Here is a 19449-nt window from a genome sequence, read left to right on the forward strand (position 1 = left end):
TCTTGGCTATTGGGTCATTTTCCAAGCTACTAACTGCTAAACCATGTGCAGAACATGCTTCCCATTTAACCATCCAGATTTTCTAAAAAGGCAGATAGCTTTGCTCTGCAGGCAGAATCAAGTTGGTCTTCAATTTGATTTTTAAAACAAAGAAGTTCTACAGAAAACCTCTAAGCTTTTGCTGCAAATGATCAGAAAAAGAATGAAAAGGGGAAGTAGGTTTTATTTTAAAGACCCCAATTTGTCCATCCATATAAATAAAAAATACAACTTTATTTTGTTTTCCAAAAGGGTGATAGAGGAATAAATTCTACAGCCCCATCAGCTTCTAAGGATTATTGGCCACAAGTTTCGGCTCTTCTGAGACACAGCATTGGCAATGGGTGCCAATGCAAAAAATAACACACAGGAAGTCAGGATGATCTTTAAAAGCTAAAGAGAAAATCTGAAATGCTTCCTAACTAATAAAGCACCTCTCAGGTCTTATAAATAATTGGATACAATGAAATCTGAGATCTCACAATGGGTAAGCTTCCCTCTTCCAATAACACCAGATCAAAACCCATATACAAGGAAATAACCAGAACAGAAGCCAGGTGCATAGAACTTTTGCATTTCCGCAAATGTGCAAAGAACGTTATCACAGTATAGAATGAACACATGAAGCTCTGCCCTTCTGCAACTCTGGGTTGGAGCCAGGCCAGAGCCTAGAGAAATCCTACACACTGGTAATAACCAACCAAGATGGGCCAGATTTTTAATATGCAATTGTACTTCTTGGGGGTGGGACCAAACAGAGGAAGCTGAAAATGGTTTGTCCAGAGGGAAGTCTGTAACTGCACAAACAGTGTGCTGAATGACCCTGCTGACTTGACACCACTGTAACATTTACTATACAAACTAGTCAGGTTGGTCTAACCTTGGCTCCCGTCAACCTGGGCCTTGTATGGAGTCCTGCTGCTTGGTTTTAAACAGGTTGTTGGATACTAATCTATGCTTTCCCTCTGAGTATGCCTAGCTGTCAGGTTACTATTCAACAACAGAAATCTGTTCTTAAAACTCCCCTGGGAGCTCACACATCACCCTCCAGAGATCTTGTTTATCACAAGAACCATGTTCCTGAAAATGTGCCATGAGTCTAATTTTCATAGTCTAATATGTAAAGGCATCCCCTGGCAAGTGGTTTTGAGAGGAAATAGTTACCTCTCGATCTATCATTAGTGTAAACCCGAATTTTCATATAACCCTCAGCACCTGTAATTGAGTATATGGCTCAACTTGGAATTTTTTGCCTTAACATTAGGTGTAGGTAAAGAGACACCTAGGACTTCTGTCCAGGTAAATTTAAGCTTTTGCTGTTGTTGTTCTTGTTTGTTTTAGTTCTTTTCTCGAAAGACCCAACAAGGTAGCCACTTAGCTATCAGTCATGGTAAATTTATTAATCATCATATCCTATCTATTGCCTGGTAGATTTCGTTCATCACACAACGCAAAATCAAGAACCACATTTCCCTCTTCCAATCACCATAGATGAGCCATCTGCCTTAAGCTTTCTCTTCATAAAGAATACCGAAAGTAAAGAAAAGGACCCAGAGTCATAGAAATGCACCATTAACTCCTCATATGCCCTGAAATAATAACAGGGAACAACTGAGTGTTCATGATGTTCTGGGATTGCTCTATGCATGATACACGCATTACCTCATTTATGTCACCCAACAATCCCAAGAGATGATTTTATAATATCTTCAACAGAGATGAGGAAACTGTGACTCAGAGAAACTAACTTAGACATCACCCAGGTGGTAAAGGGCAGGCAGAGCCAGGATTTAAATCCAAGAGTTTGCATGGCTAAGCATCACACCATCTCACTTCCTGTATCAACAGAGTGAAAGGACAGAATTATGGCACATTTGTAGACAAAAACCAACATTAAGAAATCAGATGAGGATATGTATTAAGTCCCATTCTAGACAAGGACGTGGAAGCCCTGGTTTTAAAGCAATTAAAGTTAAGAACACTTAATGATTTTAGTGGACCACAAGCTCCATTTTCAGTCAATGTTAAAATACCAATACACAAACGGAATCTGAGACTGCATTAATACTAAATGAGAGCAGATCCACTATCGATCAAACCAGATCTGGAATACTGGGGTAAGACTTGGATTCACCACTTGGAGGGAAAAAGAGATGAACTAGAATACACACAGAGCATGGCGACCGGGAATCCAAGGTGTGGTTAGACCATATTCCGTGATGAAGTTTTCCAACTACACTTTTGAAGGAAGCCAAGATCATCATCCTTAAAAACATATAGAAAGAGAGACAATACACAATACTAGTTAGCTTCAGAGGGGAAAAACGAGTATTTCAGTATGACAGCTACAGAACTAAGAACTTTCTGAAAGTAAGAGCGGTCAGGACGCAATGAATTGCCTTGGTGGTGGTGGTCCACGTCTCTCTCTGGGTAACTTATCTATTCCCATGACTTCAGTTATGAAATATGAATACTGCAGGCCAAATCTACAATCACAACCCAGAATCATAATTCTGTCTACCCACAGACATCTCAAAAATTCATTATTTCCTAAACAAAACTGACCACCTGAATTCCCCACAACCTACTTCTCCTCACATATTCTCCATCTTAACAAATGGCACTTTCATCCACCAAGTGACCCAAGCCAGAAACCAAGAAGCCAAGGATGATCCCTGCCTTACCCATCAGTTACCAAGTCCAATCATTTCCATCATTTTAACATCACTCAAATCCATCCACCTCTTATCCTCATTGTTCTCAGTTCAGCTCAGTCTAATCATTTCCTCTTGGAATTGCTTTCATCACCTCCTGATTAACTCCTTCCTCTCAGGTTGTCTCCTATTCACAGTTGCTTAAGTGAGTGTCCTAAATCATAAATCATATCATGGTATCCCACTATTTAAAATCAATCCTTGAGTAGTTTACCACACGCTTCACTGAAAATCTTATGTCTTCCACTCCTAAACATAAGAGACCCTTCATTTTTCTGGGGCCGGGATTCTCTTCCAGGTCATCCGTGTATTAGATCATTTTTATACTACTATGAAGAAATACCTGAGACAAGGTAATTTATAAAGAAAAAGGGGTTTAAGGAACTCACAGTTCCACATGGCTGGGGAAACTTCACAATCATCGTGGAAGGCAAAGGAGAAGGAAAAGCATGTCTTACATGGCGGGAGGCAACATAGCATGTGCAGGGAAACTGGCCTTTATGAAACCATCAGATCTAATGAGACCCACTATCACAAGAACAGCATGGGAAAAACCCACCTCCATGATTCAACTGCCTCCCACTGGGCCTCTCCCACAACATGTGGGGATTATGAGAGCTCCAATTCAAGATGACATTTGGGTGGGGACACAGCCAAAACATATCAACCTGTCATCCCTTCCTCTGCGGAACTATATCTCATAGTCACCTCAGAGAATGACTTCAGTTCCAGTATTCCTGTTAGCTCCTCAGCTTCCACGGCTCTGCTTAAACATCTCTACCAACTGGCAATTTTCTTTCCACCAGGATAGTTCTAACTCACCTTTAAGAGGAAGCTCAGGCATTACCATTTATACCATTAACGAAATTCACCTTGATCCATCCAACAGCCATTCCTAACTCCCTCCTCCCATACCTGTGTCTTGAGTCAGAGACCCAAACATCATTCTAAGAGTTCACCTTCCAGGCTTCCCTTGCAGCTATGGGTACATATCTGCTGGAGGTGTAGCCAGTAAGTTGCTAGCAGAATCCGGCTCAAAGCCACCAGATTCTGCTAATGTTTTTCTCCCTTCCTGGATGGAATAGGATATATGTAAGGATAAAAACTACTCTAATCTCTGCCTCCCCTGCTTCCTTTAGGGGACCTCTAATGTGATGTGTGAGAGTCAAGAGCCAGCATGCAAGAAATGGAAGAGGAGAGGAAAAAGCTGAAGAATGAAAATCAGCATGCTGAGGAGGGCAGAATGGGAAGATAGAAACACTGATTTGCTGAACTCACACAGGCAACCTCCTACTTGCAGACACCTCCTTAAACGAAGGGGAAAAACCCTTTGTTTTCCTAACCTACTATTGTCATCAGGTCTTCTGTTAGTTGCAGCGGAAGCATGGAAGCATGGAACCCATGCTTCGTTGCTATTCCCCCTCTGGGAATTCTTTCTAAAGTTTCTACAAAGGAGGCAGTGCAGCGGTGGGTAAGGACAAAGGCTTTAGAGTGCAGCAGATCTAGCTTCCAATCTGGGTTCTGCCACTTACCAGCTACAAAACACTGGGCAAGTAACCTAATCTCTCTGATCCTCAATTGCCTCCTTTGTAAAATGGCAATGAAAATGCCTAACAAAGAAGTTTATTATAAGGAGTAAGCAGGATAATATGTGTCAAGTACAGTCAGTATTTAGCAAGTGCCTGGTACACAGTGAGTACTCAAATATCTTAGCCAGACTGGGTAGAGTGGCTCACACCTGTAATCTTTGGGAGGCCAAGGCAGGTGACTGTTTGAGGCTAGAGGTTCCAGAGTAGCCTGTGCAATACAACAAGACCTTGTCTCTACAAAAAATGAAAATAGAAAAAAAAAATAGCCAGGTATGGTGGCGTGTGCCTGTAGTCCCTACTACCAGGAGGCCGAGAAGAAAAGATTGTAAGTTCAGAGGTTTGAGGCTGCAGTAAGCTATTACCACGTCCCTGCACTCCAGCCTGAAGGTTGGAGTGAGACCCTGTCTCAAGAAAAAGAAAGTAAAAAGATTAGACATTATTAAGAGGAAGCGGAAGGTGGGGTATCCCTGATTTGTACGCAACAACACCCTGGGAACACACAGATTATTTCCTTAACTCCCTGAATTGTAATTATATGATATCTACCTGATTCTTTCTTAGGATGGGGGCCAAGTTGAAAGCAAGAAAAGTCACATGCCACTATCTAGTACCCAACATAGGGCTTGCAGGTCACAGGCTTTCCAAAAGTACTTGCTGGGTGAATGTACGAACCAAAGACTCATTTGAGTGTTAAAGTTTATCATTTTGGACAGCTTCTAGAATAAATGGAATTTATATAGATGGCTTAAAAAATACATATACTGAGGACCATACGATTGCAGACATACCGATAACATGTTAATTTTATTTATCAAGCAACCAATGAAACTTTTAAAGCAGTAAGATATTCTGCTTTGCTTTCACAAATATATCATTTGCCCTTTCCCTCACTGCTGTAAGGGAGCACTTCCTCTTATGTCTGAAAATGAAGACAGCTAAGATATGAGGTGTAAAAACCACTTACAATACAACCAAGCCAAAAACCGCACTTAGGATCTATGTTTCATCTTTTCTACCCCTTCCACTGTAGCCACTAGAAAAGGCTTTCGCTCTGAATATTTACCTGTGATGAAGTTATAAAATGAACAACCCTATTGTTTCGTGGGGGGATCATGGCTTCTTTGACAAGTAAACTGTATCTGAATATTAGAATGCACTTAAATATTTTTTCACGCAGTGTTTTGCCACCTGCAGTCAAACCCACACAAGAATGCCCTTTAAATGTGACCGCTAAAATGCTACCTAATCACAGTGTCCATGGAAAACAGTATTTGATATAAAAACCAGTCCTCCTTCAATCATAAAGGTTTTTCACATGTAGTGGGAGCACTTTATTTTTCTATAGCTGGGAATATTTCCTCACAGTAAGGAAAGGTGATCTGCTCTGATAAAACTTTAACAGGTGCTGAAATTTATATATTCTATTACAGACTTACAAGCCTACACTAATTATTAATTATCCGCCTAAGTGTATACTACTTTACACATCCTGCTCCTTAACTAGAACACTTAGAAAAGCCATTGTATGTTGCCTGACTAACGGACCATGTCTTGAACAGCTAAATGGCCTAGCGAATGCAAAGATGTTCCCATACGTACACTTTACAGTGTTAATGCAGACCCACTGCCTACACAAACCAACTGCACATCCACAATCGCATCCCACCTCGAGGAACACAGGTGACTTCGGGGAGGCATCTATCTGTGGACAATATCAGCAGATTAGAGGCAATTGATAGAGCAGCTTCTCTAAAGTGCTTGCAAGCAACATTACTGTGTAGTTATTACAATTGTAGAGATAGTGAGTACTCTCTCTTATTCTGCTCTGTGAATATTTTAAAGAAGTCACAGAGGCTTTTTATGCCAGAGCAGGTGTGAACTCAATTCCACTCAAACTAGTATCAGCTCAGCTGAGAGAACAGCCGTAAATTTTTATTTCAGAACCAAATGAAACTCATGAGGGTAAGGGGCAAAATCTCATTAACTATTAAAATACCTTGAAAGGACCGGGAGAAGGCGGCTGGCTTTTATTTTCCGTTGGTGTTTAAACTATACCTAGGACTTTGCAAAAAATGGAAAATGCCATCACACAAAAGTATGTCTATTTAGAGCTGTTTTATTTCAAGAGGAACAAAAAAAAATTTTCAGAGAGCTTTCCCAACCTCCCCTGACCACATATCCAAGAGTTAGGTCAGTAACAGAAATAAGGAAAATGAGATTAAAAGGGAAAACAGCTTGCTCAAAATTACACCAAGATCATTTCCTAAACTATTGCTTACCAAGTTGGTTTTTCTTTCCTGGTTTTTCTCTAGCTAACAGAGATCATCCACAGCAACTGAGGTTGTCTGCAAAGATATTTAAAAGATCTGTGCTCACTGTATCTCAATTTCCAAATAATATTTCTAAGATCATCAATAAATAAGGGGGAAAAATGTATGCATGAAAACACACACACACACACACACACACACACACACACCATATAAAGTATGAATTTAATCCTGTCAGTAAACCAATTGTTAAAGCTTTCAAAAACATGGATAGTGGACTCATTTCCAATTACTCTGAAAGTTCTGAAGGAGACAGGGTCACCAATAAATTTCCCTTCATGATTTGGTATTGCCCAATTAAGTGCAATCAGTTACACATAAAGAGTTTATGCTTAAATCCGAAGCATTCAGATCTGGCTACTGAGCTGTTAAGAGTACAGCTTGGTCTGAATAGCCAATGTGCGGACAAGGCATGACCAATTAGTAACCTAGTAATTTCAAGTCTCAGAGAGTCAAGCCAATGCTGATAATACAAGGCTAGAAAATCTTACTTTGTGATCTGCTGCTCTCATATTAGCTTTGTATGTGTCTCCTTTTCTCTTTTCCTTCACTTTTTCTGAGTCCCCCCTCTCCACCAAATGTTATCAGATATCACAGACTTTCTATTTTCATTCAGCTTTAATATGGCCCATGAGGGGGTGGCATTTAATTAATCACTTCCACATTCTGCCAGAATTCACTACATGATGCTCAAGTTTGCATATCACTTTTGCCAAGCTGATCGGACCCAATAAACAGAAAAACAGACTAGATTACATTGCAGTAGGTGTAACAATACTGTTTTTAACTGAATTTTAGGGCCAGGTGGCTCTATGTTACTTCATTTAAACACAGGGCAACTACTTAGATGAGAATTTTCATGACAGTGCTAAAGAAATTTGCCCAAGGTCACAGAACTGGAGAGTGGTAAGCAGCTGCTCCCAGCAATGCCCAGCTGACAACAGTGCTCTGCTAGGTCCGCCATTCACCACTTCCCCCATGTTGGTCCTCTTGCAGCATTTTCAACCTATATGAAAGCTTTAAATGTTTTATCTAAAACATAAACAGTATCACCAGCTGTATTTTATATCACTTTTAAATGACGCTCCCTTACCATTTTTCCTATTAATAAATGTGTCAAGGAATTAAGGAGTGATTAATAAGCAATCATCAAGAAGATGAAAAATGTTTGAACTGTATCTATTAACCACTTAGAAATTAATTTAATCTCAATCTATGCTCCATATATTCTGCAATTGTTGGTTCCTAGGTCTGATATTCTTCAAAAGAAAAGAAAATGAGATCCACTGAACACCTCCTTTTACCCAAAATAAAAGATGCTTCCTTTGGATTCAAAAACTCTTAAGAGTAAGGGAAGTGAGAGAATAATTCCATACAGAGTCAAAATTCTATACCAAGCATCTGTGGAGAAGAAAGAAATGAAGTGGAATAGGACTGTTTCCAAAACATTCCTGAGAACATGGAAGGTATTCGTAAAACTATCTCCTTGATGAAAACCATCATACCTGTGGTGCTGACTCCAGTATTCAGATGACCTACAAAACAGGCAGAGAAATCTCCATTTGTCAGTGCGTTCCCTAGACTCACCACTCAAACACCACACCGGGGCGTTCTTGGCTGTGTGTTTAAAGATGAAACTTGAGAACATTTAAAATGGAGAGAAACATGGCTGGAGACAAATATTTCACAAAGGGGAGCATCCCGAAAGAGGTACTTGTTTTATAGGATTACAGTTTTGTGGACTGGCTAAAAAAGAAGTCTCTTCATTTTGGCCTTGATGTTTATAGAACTGAGCATTCTATCACCTTCACCTGCTCCTGCCTTCTATTTCAGTCTCATTAGAAGGTATAGATATTTTTTAATATCTTTACCCAAGACCCGAAGTCTATAAATTTTTCAGTTCATTACCAAGACAAAAATGACAAATGACCAGTAACAGTCACACAGCAAAGCACAGTGGTTACAAAGTGTATCACGTCACCATACCTTTCACAGTAAGCCTGGGAGGCATGGGCTAAGCTGGCATCCCTGTCCTCATCTAGGAAACGAGAAAACTGGGGCTCAGAAGAAATTTGCCCAACATCCCATCACTAGGAGGTGAAAAGCCAGGAATTAGGCTCAAGTGACCCCTGAAGACCTAGAATCCACTGTCCCTTGGCCCCTTGTAAGTGCAGTGCTCAAAACAGCTCCTTTGCTTCTTTGGTTCTAAGAACGTAGATGTGAACAAAGGAAACAGTCTTGTTTTTATTGAGGAGGAATACAGCACTTAAGGTAGACACAGCTTTCAAGGATGTGAGGTTCAGGATTCCTTAACTAGACTGATGTCATTCTCCTGAAGCTGAGGAGTAATGAGAGGTTTAAGAAATGCAAAGCGTTTAATTGCACCCCACCCCAACCAAGATCCAGTCAGAAGTAGGGTACTGGTTAACGCTGTCACAGGCACATTTTAAGGATAGGCTGTATGCAAAATTCAAAGAAACCATCTTCCCAAGGAAAGATTTAGAGAATTGGCTGGGCACAGTGGCTCACACCTGCAATCCCAGCACTTTGGGAGGCTAAGGCAGGAGGATCACTTGAGCCTAGGAGTTTAAAGATGCAGTAAGCTATAATCATGTCACTATACTCCAGCCTGGGTGACGGAGTGAAACTGTCTCTAAAAAGAAAGTGAAATAAAAACATGAAAATAAAAATAAAAAACCTAGAGAAAAACTTTTCCTACTAAATAAAAGCAGCACTGTTTATGTCACATCTTGCTCTTTAATGATAGATGGTCCTTCCCCTTGCCTCTGTTCTAATGTGTCTGATTCATGACATGAGACTGTTCAATAGGGTTGGGAAGGAAACTTCTGGACAAAAGTTGGATCTAGCTCTCACAATTTCATCCCCAGTCTTGGCATGTTGTCTAAAACTAAATGTCTTTTGGCTGTACCTAATCCTCCACATTAAAAATCAACAATTGCAACTGTGTACATATTAAAAGAAAGGATAGGGTTTTCTCCCCCAGGCAGTGGGCATTCTTGTCTGAGTGTTTCACAGCAACACGGCAGGTTGCTGGAGGTAAGTTCCCTGGAAACTGTTCGGGCAATGGTCCAGGAGAAAGATCCCTGTCTGTCACTTGTAGCAGCATGTCCCAGGGTCGTGCTCCAGGGTGCCAGGCCTGCTCGATGGGTGCAGTAAGAGGCAATGGGAGTAGGGGCTGGCCTCTGGTTCTGCCAAAGACCACCCAGGGGACTGGAGAAAAGGGTGGTGGCTAGAGCTACAGGCCTATTGCGTGACAAGGGTTCCCCTGCACAGGCTGGCAGGAAGTCAAGCCAGAGACCTAAAAGAGAACGTTCTGGGGAAAGGAGCGGTAAGGAGAGCTGGCTTTGGCTGGCTGCTGCCCTGCTCAAGGGTTTAGGACAGTGAAGGCACAGGCCTTGAAGGTGAGATACAGACAACAGACTTCACACTCCTTCCCATGCAAGACCCTCGAGCCCGGACATTCTCCACCTTCCTCTTTTCAATATCTTTTTTCCTCCTCCATCTTTCTCTCTAATTTGCTGATCAGAAATTGGAGTTGAGACATCTTTTTATATATATTTTTAACACATCAAAGTGAGAGCCTTGTTCTTAATTTTCAAAATTGTTAAATAGAAAACTATTTATTTTTCTCTTAAAAGAAAAAAACTAAAGTGTGAATTGAACACTGCAAGTTGGTAAGCCCAGTATGAATTCCCAACTCCCTTCTCTCCTGTCTGTTTCCCAGCCTGCATTCCCAGCCCTGCCCTAACCTCTGCAGCAGGAGATGGCCTGGGTTATGGGGAAGCAGTGTAGTGGGGAGATGCTGCTCCACTCACCCTTCCCCTTCTTTTTTGCATCAAACTCGACACCAGAAGCTGTGACACCCCCCATCTTGAGACAGTGAGGGGAAGGACAAAAGAATCACAAAGCCACCAGCCCTGACATCACCGAGCTGCAAACCGCTTCCAGCAGGGGCCTACTACCAGATTTCTAGAATGAGAAAAAGTATTCTTAAGCCACCGTTAGTCACATTTTCCATTACTTCGAAGCAAAAGCATTCCTACCTGATACAAATTGCTTTTTACTTTTATATGAAACTTAAATGATTTATCTTCTCTTTGGGTCAATAACTTTCGATGTGAGAAATCTTCCCCTGGCATTTAGAAGGGGTACACATCTCTGTTGGCCATAGTTTTCAAGTAGAATTCTTCTGTTTATCAATTCTTCTAAATGTTATAAGACTTGGTTTAGTAAAGCTAGTTTGACTATAAAAGTATTTGCAGATCACACAGCATTAAACTGTGCTATATCACAGAGTAGGTTGGAAGGGAAACAAGACCAATGAGAGAAGAACAGAAATGTACTCCGACTGGACAAAAGGAAATCAGTTATCTTAGCTGAATACCAGAAACACAACTTTTTCAATGGCCTTTCAAATTCTTTAGCATTATTATTATCAGCAATGGGGCCTCACTCTGTCACCAAGGCTGGAGTGCTGTGGCACAATCACGGCTCACTGTAGTGACCTCGACCTCCCAGTCTCCAGCAGTCCTTCCACCTCAGCCTCCGAATGGCTGGGACCACTGGTACATAAATCCACACCCAGCCAATTTTGTTTATTTTCTGTAGAGACAGGATCTCACTATGTTGCCCAGGCTGGTCTCAAATACTTGGGCTCAAGCAGTCCTTCCACCTTGGCCTCCCAAAGTTCTGGAATTACAGGCATGAGCCACTGTGCCTGACCCAAAGTATTACTGATTTTACTTATTTCTGCTTATACATAAAATAATCTGTGGTGTATTGAAAACTGAAAGAGGCCACATTGTAATATGGCCCGTTTCCTACCTTGGCAGAATATTTTGTCCAGTCAAGGATATAGTCCTATAGAAGAAAAAGTGAATTTCTATGACTGGCTCTGGTTTAGGGTCTTCTTCTTGGTACAGTAAGGTATAGGCCTAACTTCAATGTATGGGCTTTTCATTGAACGTTTAAACCCTATCTATCATTCCCTGATTCATTCCGCCGTCATTTATTGAGGTCCTACAACCTTTATGCCAAACACTGATCAACACACAGCACTTTTCTCCTGGTGACTCAACTTAATGAGTTATTATTTGATTTATCCCCAACCCATCCAATTCCTCAGCTATAGATCTGGAATCAGCTCAGATATAAAAGGAATATATATTTTAGTTAGGCTCTGAAGAATTACATTTGGAAAACACATCACTGGCAAAGTCACTTGAAGGTATTCATAAAATAGATATGAATGGATTAGAAAGAGCAATAAAACATATCCAAAGAAAAGATACAGTATAAGGGTAAGATGGCATCTCTGAAAGATCAACGGACCATTAGTTGATAAAATTCCTCAGAGACCACCTAAAGAGCTGTTCCTCCCTCAATCTAAAGATGTGCAAACGACCCGACCAGAGGACCCACAGGCAGCTGCAGCAAAACAGATAGAAAACTCAATTCTTGGACAGGTACAGCGGCTCGTGCTATAATCCCAGCACTTTGGGAGACTGAAGCAGGCAGATCACTTCAGGTCAGGAGTTCAAGATCAGACTGGCCAACATGGTGAAACCCCATCTCTACTAAAAATACAAAAATTAGTCAGATGTGGTGGTGCACACCTGTAGTCCCAGCTGCTCAAGAGGCTGAGGGAGGAGGCTCACCTGAGCCCAGGAGGTCAAGGCTGCCGAGATCCTGCCACTGAAGTCCAGCCCGCTAGGCAATAGAAAGAGGAGATTCTGTCTCCGAAGAAAAAAAGGAAAAGGAGGAGAAGATTCAGTTCTCCTGACTCCCAGCCTTTGCTCAACAATCAGGATTGCTAAAACCACCAGGATAAAGCTCAAACAAGTCATACTTGTTAATATTTCAGGAGGACATTTTAAATTTAACATATTAAAAAATCCAAATTCCCAAAGTAAAATCAAATAAGACCACAATTAATAATTTTTTCTCTTAGAAATTGCTTATGCCACATTATCAGTCCAACATCTAAGAGCTGATATCAAGAAAAAAAAGCTGAAAAGTATCATTTTAACAAAAAGCCACTAACAGTGTACACTAAGATGTCCCTAACTAATGAATAGAAAAGAGCCTGCTCATGTCACTACCTAATTTCGATGCATTTAAAAAGTGAACTAAAATTTCTAGAGCTGACATCTATATTCATAGTTCCATTCTTATGAAGTTACTAACGATTATCTGACCTTTGTTTCAAACATCAAATGATTGTCATTATTGCATAGGTTTTGCTATTTTCTAATATTTACACTTTTGCACAGAAAAAGTATCTGACCATGAAGTCAAGTAACATCTCATTCACCCTTTGAAAAATTCTGTTTCTTTGTGGTCATGCTTTTCCTTTGTACATTAAGGTTTCCAAAAACAGCTTTCCTAGTTAAAAGCCAATTCATGGGTTATTTTGTTTTACAATGAAAAGAAAAACTCCCTGTATTAGCATGTACTCACATTTGCCGTTTTACAAGAAGACTGTGGCACCCGCTTCTGCCACTGGGATTTGAAAACACTCACAACACTTCACCTTTATGCTGGGCTAAACTCAGGGTAGCCATAAACACTCTGAAGTAATACAAACCTAAATATTCCTGCTAGGCAAACGGAGCAGTGGAACCGAATTATAATGAGCTAGCAGCTGTCACAATATGACCACAGTAACCAAATCAAAATATCAACCGCTAACCCAGATGAGATTCAAAGGTCATCCTGTAAGCCAGCAGCTTTCTTCAGTTCTGCCTGAAACCTCAATCTAATCCTGCAGTAAAATGTTCCGCTGAGCTAGGTTAGAACCCAGCTACTCTGTGGTATAAATTATTTAATGCCCTGGGAGAGTACCATGAGTAGGACTAGAACCAAGTACCACAGTAAGGAAACTGAACCATTCAAAATAGGGTCTGTGAAAGCACAGTCCTTGGTGCGGAACTAAGCTGTAGCCAACTGTACAAAGGGATCACTTTTAACACCCTCCAGTCACCAATGCTCGTATGTAATCTTAAGGAGCAACTTGCTCACTTATCCTCAATGTGGTTTTGAATTGATGCTGTGGAATAATAAGAGGAAAATGAATGCTTAGCTCCTTCCTTGGATCAGTTTTAGCTAGAAAATATATACTGTTACCTTTGTAAAAATATTTGGACAATTACCTGCAAAAGTTTAGTGCTTGATAAAGGGGGAGAAAAAAAAATCAAGATTTTTTTTAAAAGTCCATATTCTTTCCATATACTTCTTACCAGGAGTTTCAAACTATTCTATAGCAGAAAAATAATCCTCTTAAAAACAGAGGAGCTGGACTCATCAACAACCCTTTGTACCATTAGCATATTCTAAAAGCTATCCAACTGACCACCTAGGAAGGTTTCATCAAATTGTTTAAAAACTGCAATAAACAAGTTTCCAGCAGGTCCAGTGTACATTATAATCATTAATAATGATAGGCAGTCACAAGGCAGAAGTGATTTCTTTTCTCCAGATATAAAACAATGCATGGAATTTCAACTAAGGCAAAATGCAAACTAGCATGTATCTGCACAATGAAAGCAATGAGTAAGTTTTTAGTAAACGTCAGGTAAAAGTATATGAATTGGTCGATCCAGGCAGTCAGTACTGACATCTCTCAACCCTGCCAACATCAAAATAAACACAAAGGCTATTCACATGTATTTATTAAAAATTAGGAGTTGCTTTTTGTTTCTTTTAGTTACGTTTTTTTAAAAAGACAAATATCAACCACTAAAATCCTTTATGACAATTATACCCACAGACAGTAACACAGAATAACTTTATAAACCAGGAAGTGTCATTAATTCTTCTAGCAAGATAGTTACACTGTGTGTGTGTGCACGTGTGTGTATAAGCAAGCACACATGGGTGTTTTTTTACTTTAGGGATTCACAAAGTATTAAATAGTGCTATTTTTCACACACACAAGCTTATTTTTAAAGGAATAAATTAACACAAACATTTTATTACTTTTCTTTTGAGATGGGGGCTCATTCTGTTGCCCAGGCTGGAGTGCAGTGGCGTGATGTCGGCCCACCGCAACCTGCACCCCCTGAGCTCAAGAGATCCTCCATCCTTGGCCTTCCAAGTAGCTGGGACTTGGTGTGCCACCACACCCAGCTAACTTTCTGTATTTTTGGTAGACACAAAGTTTCACCATGTTGCCTAGGCTAAAACACTTCATTACTCTTATAACTTATGACCCACTTTGCATAAATTTGAAACAGAGACACAAATAAACTGAGTTTTGGAATGTCGGTGCCAATAGAAGTATTATGCTTAAAAATCTGTAACATGCAAAACGATTCATGTGAAATCAAGAAGTTCAGAGTTGTAATAAAGGGTTTCGTTACCATAAAAGAGCTTGTGAACAAAATGCTAGCAATGCCTGTATCATTTCCCTAAAATTGTATACGGCTATAAAGAACAAAATATATAATTAATAATAACCCATTCTCAAAAGAAAAAGAGTGGTCCAGTGCTTTTTTTCTTTCTTTGCAATAAAATAAAACCTTACTAAATGAACAGTTTACCCAAAAAAAGGGGGGGGAAAATCAGGTCATCTACAGTTAATAACTCTTTCCTGTAAAATTAGTGTCACTTATTTCTGTAGCAGACGCCTAATTCAGTCACAGGCTTGATTGATTTGACAATAGAGAATCTGCTCCAATAAAGTGGCTGATTTATTTCTGATGCTATAGCTTTTACCCTGATGCGACATCACAGCAGAATTAAGTCTTTGAAATGGAAAGAAATACTTTGTAGTTTTAATAAAAACCAGTTAAAGATTCTGAAAGTGGAGACTGGATTGTCAAACACTTGCACTAAAATCTACTACCCTCTTTTGGTAGAAGGAAAATGTCCACAAAGGTCACCACATGGGCTGTGGGTCTGGACAGGAAGTGTGGTTTAGAATACAGCCTGCAGTCTATGAGTTCAAACTGTCCCCTACACCAAGAGATCTTACTTTGTTTTCATCATCATTTGCAAATTAGTTGTCCTTAATTTCTTGAAAATTATCTATCTTTTCTTTGTAAAGCTATAACATAACACCAAATATGGCTCATCTGAAAAGTGGTTTCGTTTTAAATAAACACCAGCTTGGGCAAAATCAATGGGAATCTTTGTTTCCCGAACCTAGCCTTCAGAAACGCAAGCCAATCAAGGCAGTGTTTGAGATACGAGAAATTAGAGCGGTGGGAAGATCTTTTAATACAGCATCTTTTTAAAAGAGTCAATTCTCTTTTTAAAAAAAATATTCTTCTCTAAACTAAAAATGTAAAGTATTTCATACTCATTTCAGTGTCTTGTTCTCCCTTTTCCCCTTTTTTGCATACTGCGCAATGCCCTCTCGCTCTGAGGGCGACTTCCCTGACCCAAGTCTGACACTGCGCCGTTAATGTCAGATAAACCATTTAGCCCAAGCACAATTCTTTTCTGTGCAAAAATCTGCTTGAGGTGGAAAATGTAGCAGTTTGTAAACAATAAAGAGCCATGTTTCAAACCAGACAGCTTATCTAACAGAGAAGTCCTTTCATTGGGAACAGTGGGTGGGGGCCTCGTGGACATAGTAGCATTTCCTATCACAATGCAGGAGACTGTCTTGGTCTCCATATTTAAGAGTTCAATGAGAAGGAGGGCAGACGGGATAAAAGAGCAAGGCTGACATGGATTTGCAGCCTAAACAACAACTAAGTGAAAAGAATCAGCTCTCTCTGCTCTGGACTGTCGGGCCACTTATATTTTAAATACTATTTGGATTGAAAAACTAATTTGATTTGTAAAGCAGTTGCCCATGAGGAAACATGAACAGAGCAATCATTTAATCTATTTGTATTGCTTGGTGTATTCTTTAATATGTATTTATCAAGTTGCTCTTTAGAGTTAAAACTTTTTTCACAAAGATAATATAAATTTCTCACTGAGTATTTATTCTATTTTTCTTACTGTAGCTCATTAGAGGATCATTTTAGTATCCAAGGAAGTTAGTATAGTTTTTAGGTGCTACTTCTCAAGACTATATTTTCAAATGAATCTTTTATTCTAAGTGGTTGTGTGAAGATGAATACAGAAGCAAAGGTGTTGGAAATAAAATCCGTAACTATTGACCTTGAAGAGTCAAAAGTTGCCTTTTAAAATGTAAGTTGATAAATATATCTAGTCATCTGTGTTTACATATCCTGAGAACAAGAAACAATGCACCTCCTTATCAACAACTGATAAAAAAAAAACCAGGAGTCCTGTTTTAGCTACAATGTTAAAACAGAAGTATGAAATTTACTACTTTGAAGGCAGAAAGAGCACAAAAATAAGAATACTCTATGACTGAAAACAACTTTGTGGTTCCCGAAGTTAGTAAGACACCCAAAGGCACAAACCTATGATGCCACCCATTAAGAATAGATTGCTAGTATTTATCTGCTTTGACTATTTTGTGTTAAATATCTGAAATCCATTTAGATGGATTTGATGGTGATTTTTCAAAGATGCCTGAGATTCAAGGACTGTCTACACCTAAGTAACTGGTATAGCTTCCAAAGCTTAAAAATTGCAACATTCTTTGGAAGCATTTGCAGTTATAGTCTCAGAAAAATATAATGATCACTGTGTGTTTCCTTGGAGTGTTGTCCAACAGCTTGTATCAAGAAATTTAACTTCACTTATTGACAAATTCTCAAGAGAATTTGGCCAAGTTGAGAGATTTACTAATATTGTTAAGAACTCATGTTTACTAGAACAAAGATCATTTTTTCAATCAAAACTAAATTAACCAGCTATTGGGACTTTTTAAGCCACTAGGAATCATCTTTTCATTGCTCAAGTTACTGCTGTTAAACATCCCTACAAGGTAGCCAAAAGCAGAGAAACATGCTGAGGATGCTAGGATGAAGGTCATGCTGGAGATTAACAGGCAGCCTCAAACTAACAGGTAACTTGCTTTAGTGGAAAGAATGGGGTCTGCCTAGGCCATTAGCACTAAAGTTCACGCCTTGATAAATACACATCCAGATTTTACAATTCAACTTGAATGCACTACTCTGATTTCAGCACACTAGGCCCATTAACCACTATTTATTTTCATAACCCCTTTCGCAGAAATCACAGTTAACGCTGACTATGTATCACTGCCAACCAGCAAGCCCAGTGATATTCTTCTGAGTATTCAGCACTTTGACTTCATCAACCTTAACTTAGGAAACTACTGATACAACGTTGAAACTGTGGTACATGCTTTATGTCTAAGGAAAACAAAACTTCCACGTAGGTTCAGTATCACTAAAAGCATTTCATTCCATATGGTTGCAAAACTTCATCCTTGATGCACTATTACCAAACACAGACTGCCAATACTTTTCTGCAATTTAAGATTACTACAAGTGAATTGACTAAATATCCAAGTTTCTAAAAGCAGAACCTCTGTCTAGGGCTTGGTTTTAACTTCTACAGTAAAACATAAGCAGACAAAAAGTGTATGTTAATTTAAAATGGGTCTTACTTTGTATTCTGGAATTGACAAAAGGTGGAGAGAGATTGTCATGTGACCCAAGGTCCCTGCTGGTCATGTGGTCATAGGGAGTCCCATCTCCATAGTTCTGCAAATAAAATGACAGTATGTTATTATTTTATATTAATAAACAGCACATAAACATAGCCCCACTACTGAACCTTCTCCCATCCAAAGAAACTGGAGTCCATGATTCCCTCCTTGGAACTTCACTAGAAGGAAACTACACCTTCAAAGGTAATAGTGGCTAAAAGAAAGCTCTAGAGTCTACAAAGGCCAAATTTCCTCGTAATAGCTGAGAAATCTTAGGAATAATAATATTGGTATGAACTGCATGGAGTTGTTGACATGATTAAATAAAATAGTGTAGGTAAAACACCAGACACATACAAAGTATACTGCCTATATTAAAAATTATTTTAATAAGGCCACATTAAAGCAAAATTGTGCTACAAGGGAAAATCAGCCATGGCATGCAATGAAGTGCTTTTCAAAGACCAAGATACAGTCATTCAAACAGTAACATTTGGTGTTTGTTAGGATATTGAAGTTTCAGTGTTTTATTACAGTTACTTTTGTGATTGTAAGAGAACTAGATTGTCACATAAGTAATCAACACATAAGAATATTAGGATTTAACTATGATATTATCAAAACATTAGCATAAATTAGCATTTCTGGAGTTGGACAAAGTATGTCACAAAAAACGACCAGTTGCAAAGCAGACAAATTTTGACAGAAATATTTCATTATTACAATCAGCTTACTGTTTTAACAGGAATTTAAAATTAAAATAATGTTTTTAAGCTGTCCAGATACTTAATTTTAATGGGGAAATTTGATAACATGATAGGAAAGAGTTAAAATCATCTAGACCACATGGTCCAACTTTGTCTCCTCAAGTGCATCAAGTGACCAAAAAGAGGGGGAAAAGTCATTCTGCTCAGCTGGCTGAACTGCCCATAAAGTCCAAGTCAAATTTACTCAGAGGTATCGGTTGGCATGTGAGCCAAAGGGCAGAATCTGCCCACACAAAAAAAGAGGGCTGCTGTATCAACCACAAAGAAGACACATCCCCTCAACCTTAACAACAACCCAGTTCTCAATCGTCTTTCCTCCAACAATTAACTTCACTGACACTGTAATCTAATTCTACCAATATGTCAATCTATAAAAAGAGGCTACATTTTAAATACCCATCGTAGATTTTACATCCACTCATTCTAAACCAGGCACTGCATAAT

At 39.3% G+C, this 19449-nt stretch overlaps 1 protein-coding gene across 42 annotated transcripts in view; it reads right to left on the reverse strand.

Moving 5' to 3' along the window:
- The window catches only part of TCF4 (transcription factor 4), a 367193-nt gene that overhangs the window by 217168 nt on the left and 130576 nt on the right, over positions 1-19449 (reverse strand). For all 42 annotated transcript variants that reach the window (XM_035271185.3, XM_035271176.3, XM_035271179.3 and 39 more), the window contains one exon: positions 18197-18293. In XM_035271185.3, coding sequence (XP_035127076.1) covers positions 18197-18293 — 97 coding nt within the window. The remainder of the gene's footprint in view (positions 1-18196; positions 18294-19449) is intronic.

The sequence above is a fragment of the Callithrix jacchus genome, chromosome 13 (genome assembly GCF_049354715.1).
Source record: "Callithrix jacchus isolate 240 chromosome 13, calJac240_pri, whole genome shotgun sequence".
NCBI classification, from domain to species: Eukaryota; Metazoa; Chordata; class Mammalia; order Primates; family Cebidae; genus Callithrix; species Callithrix jacchus.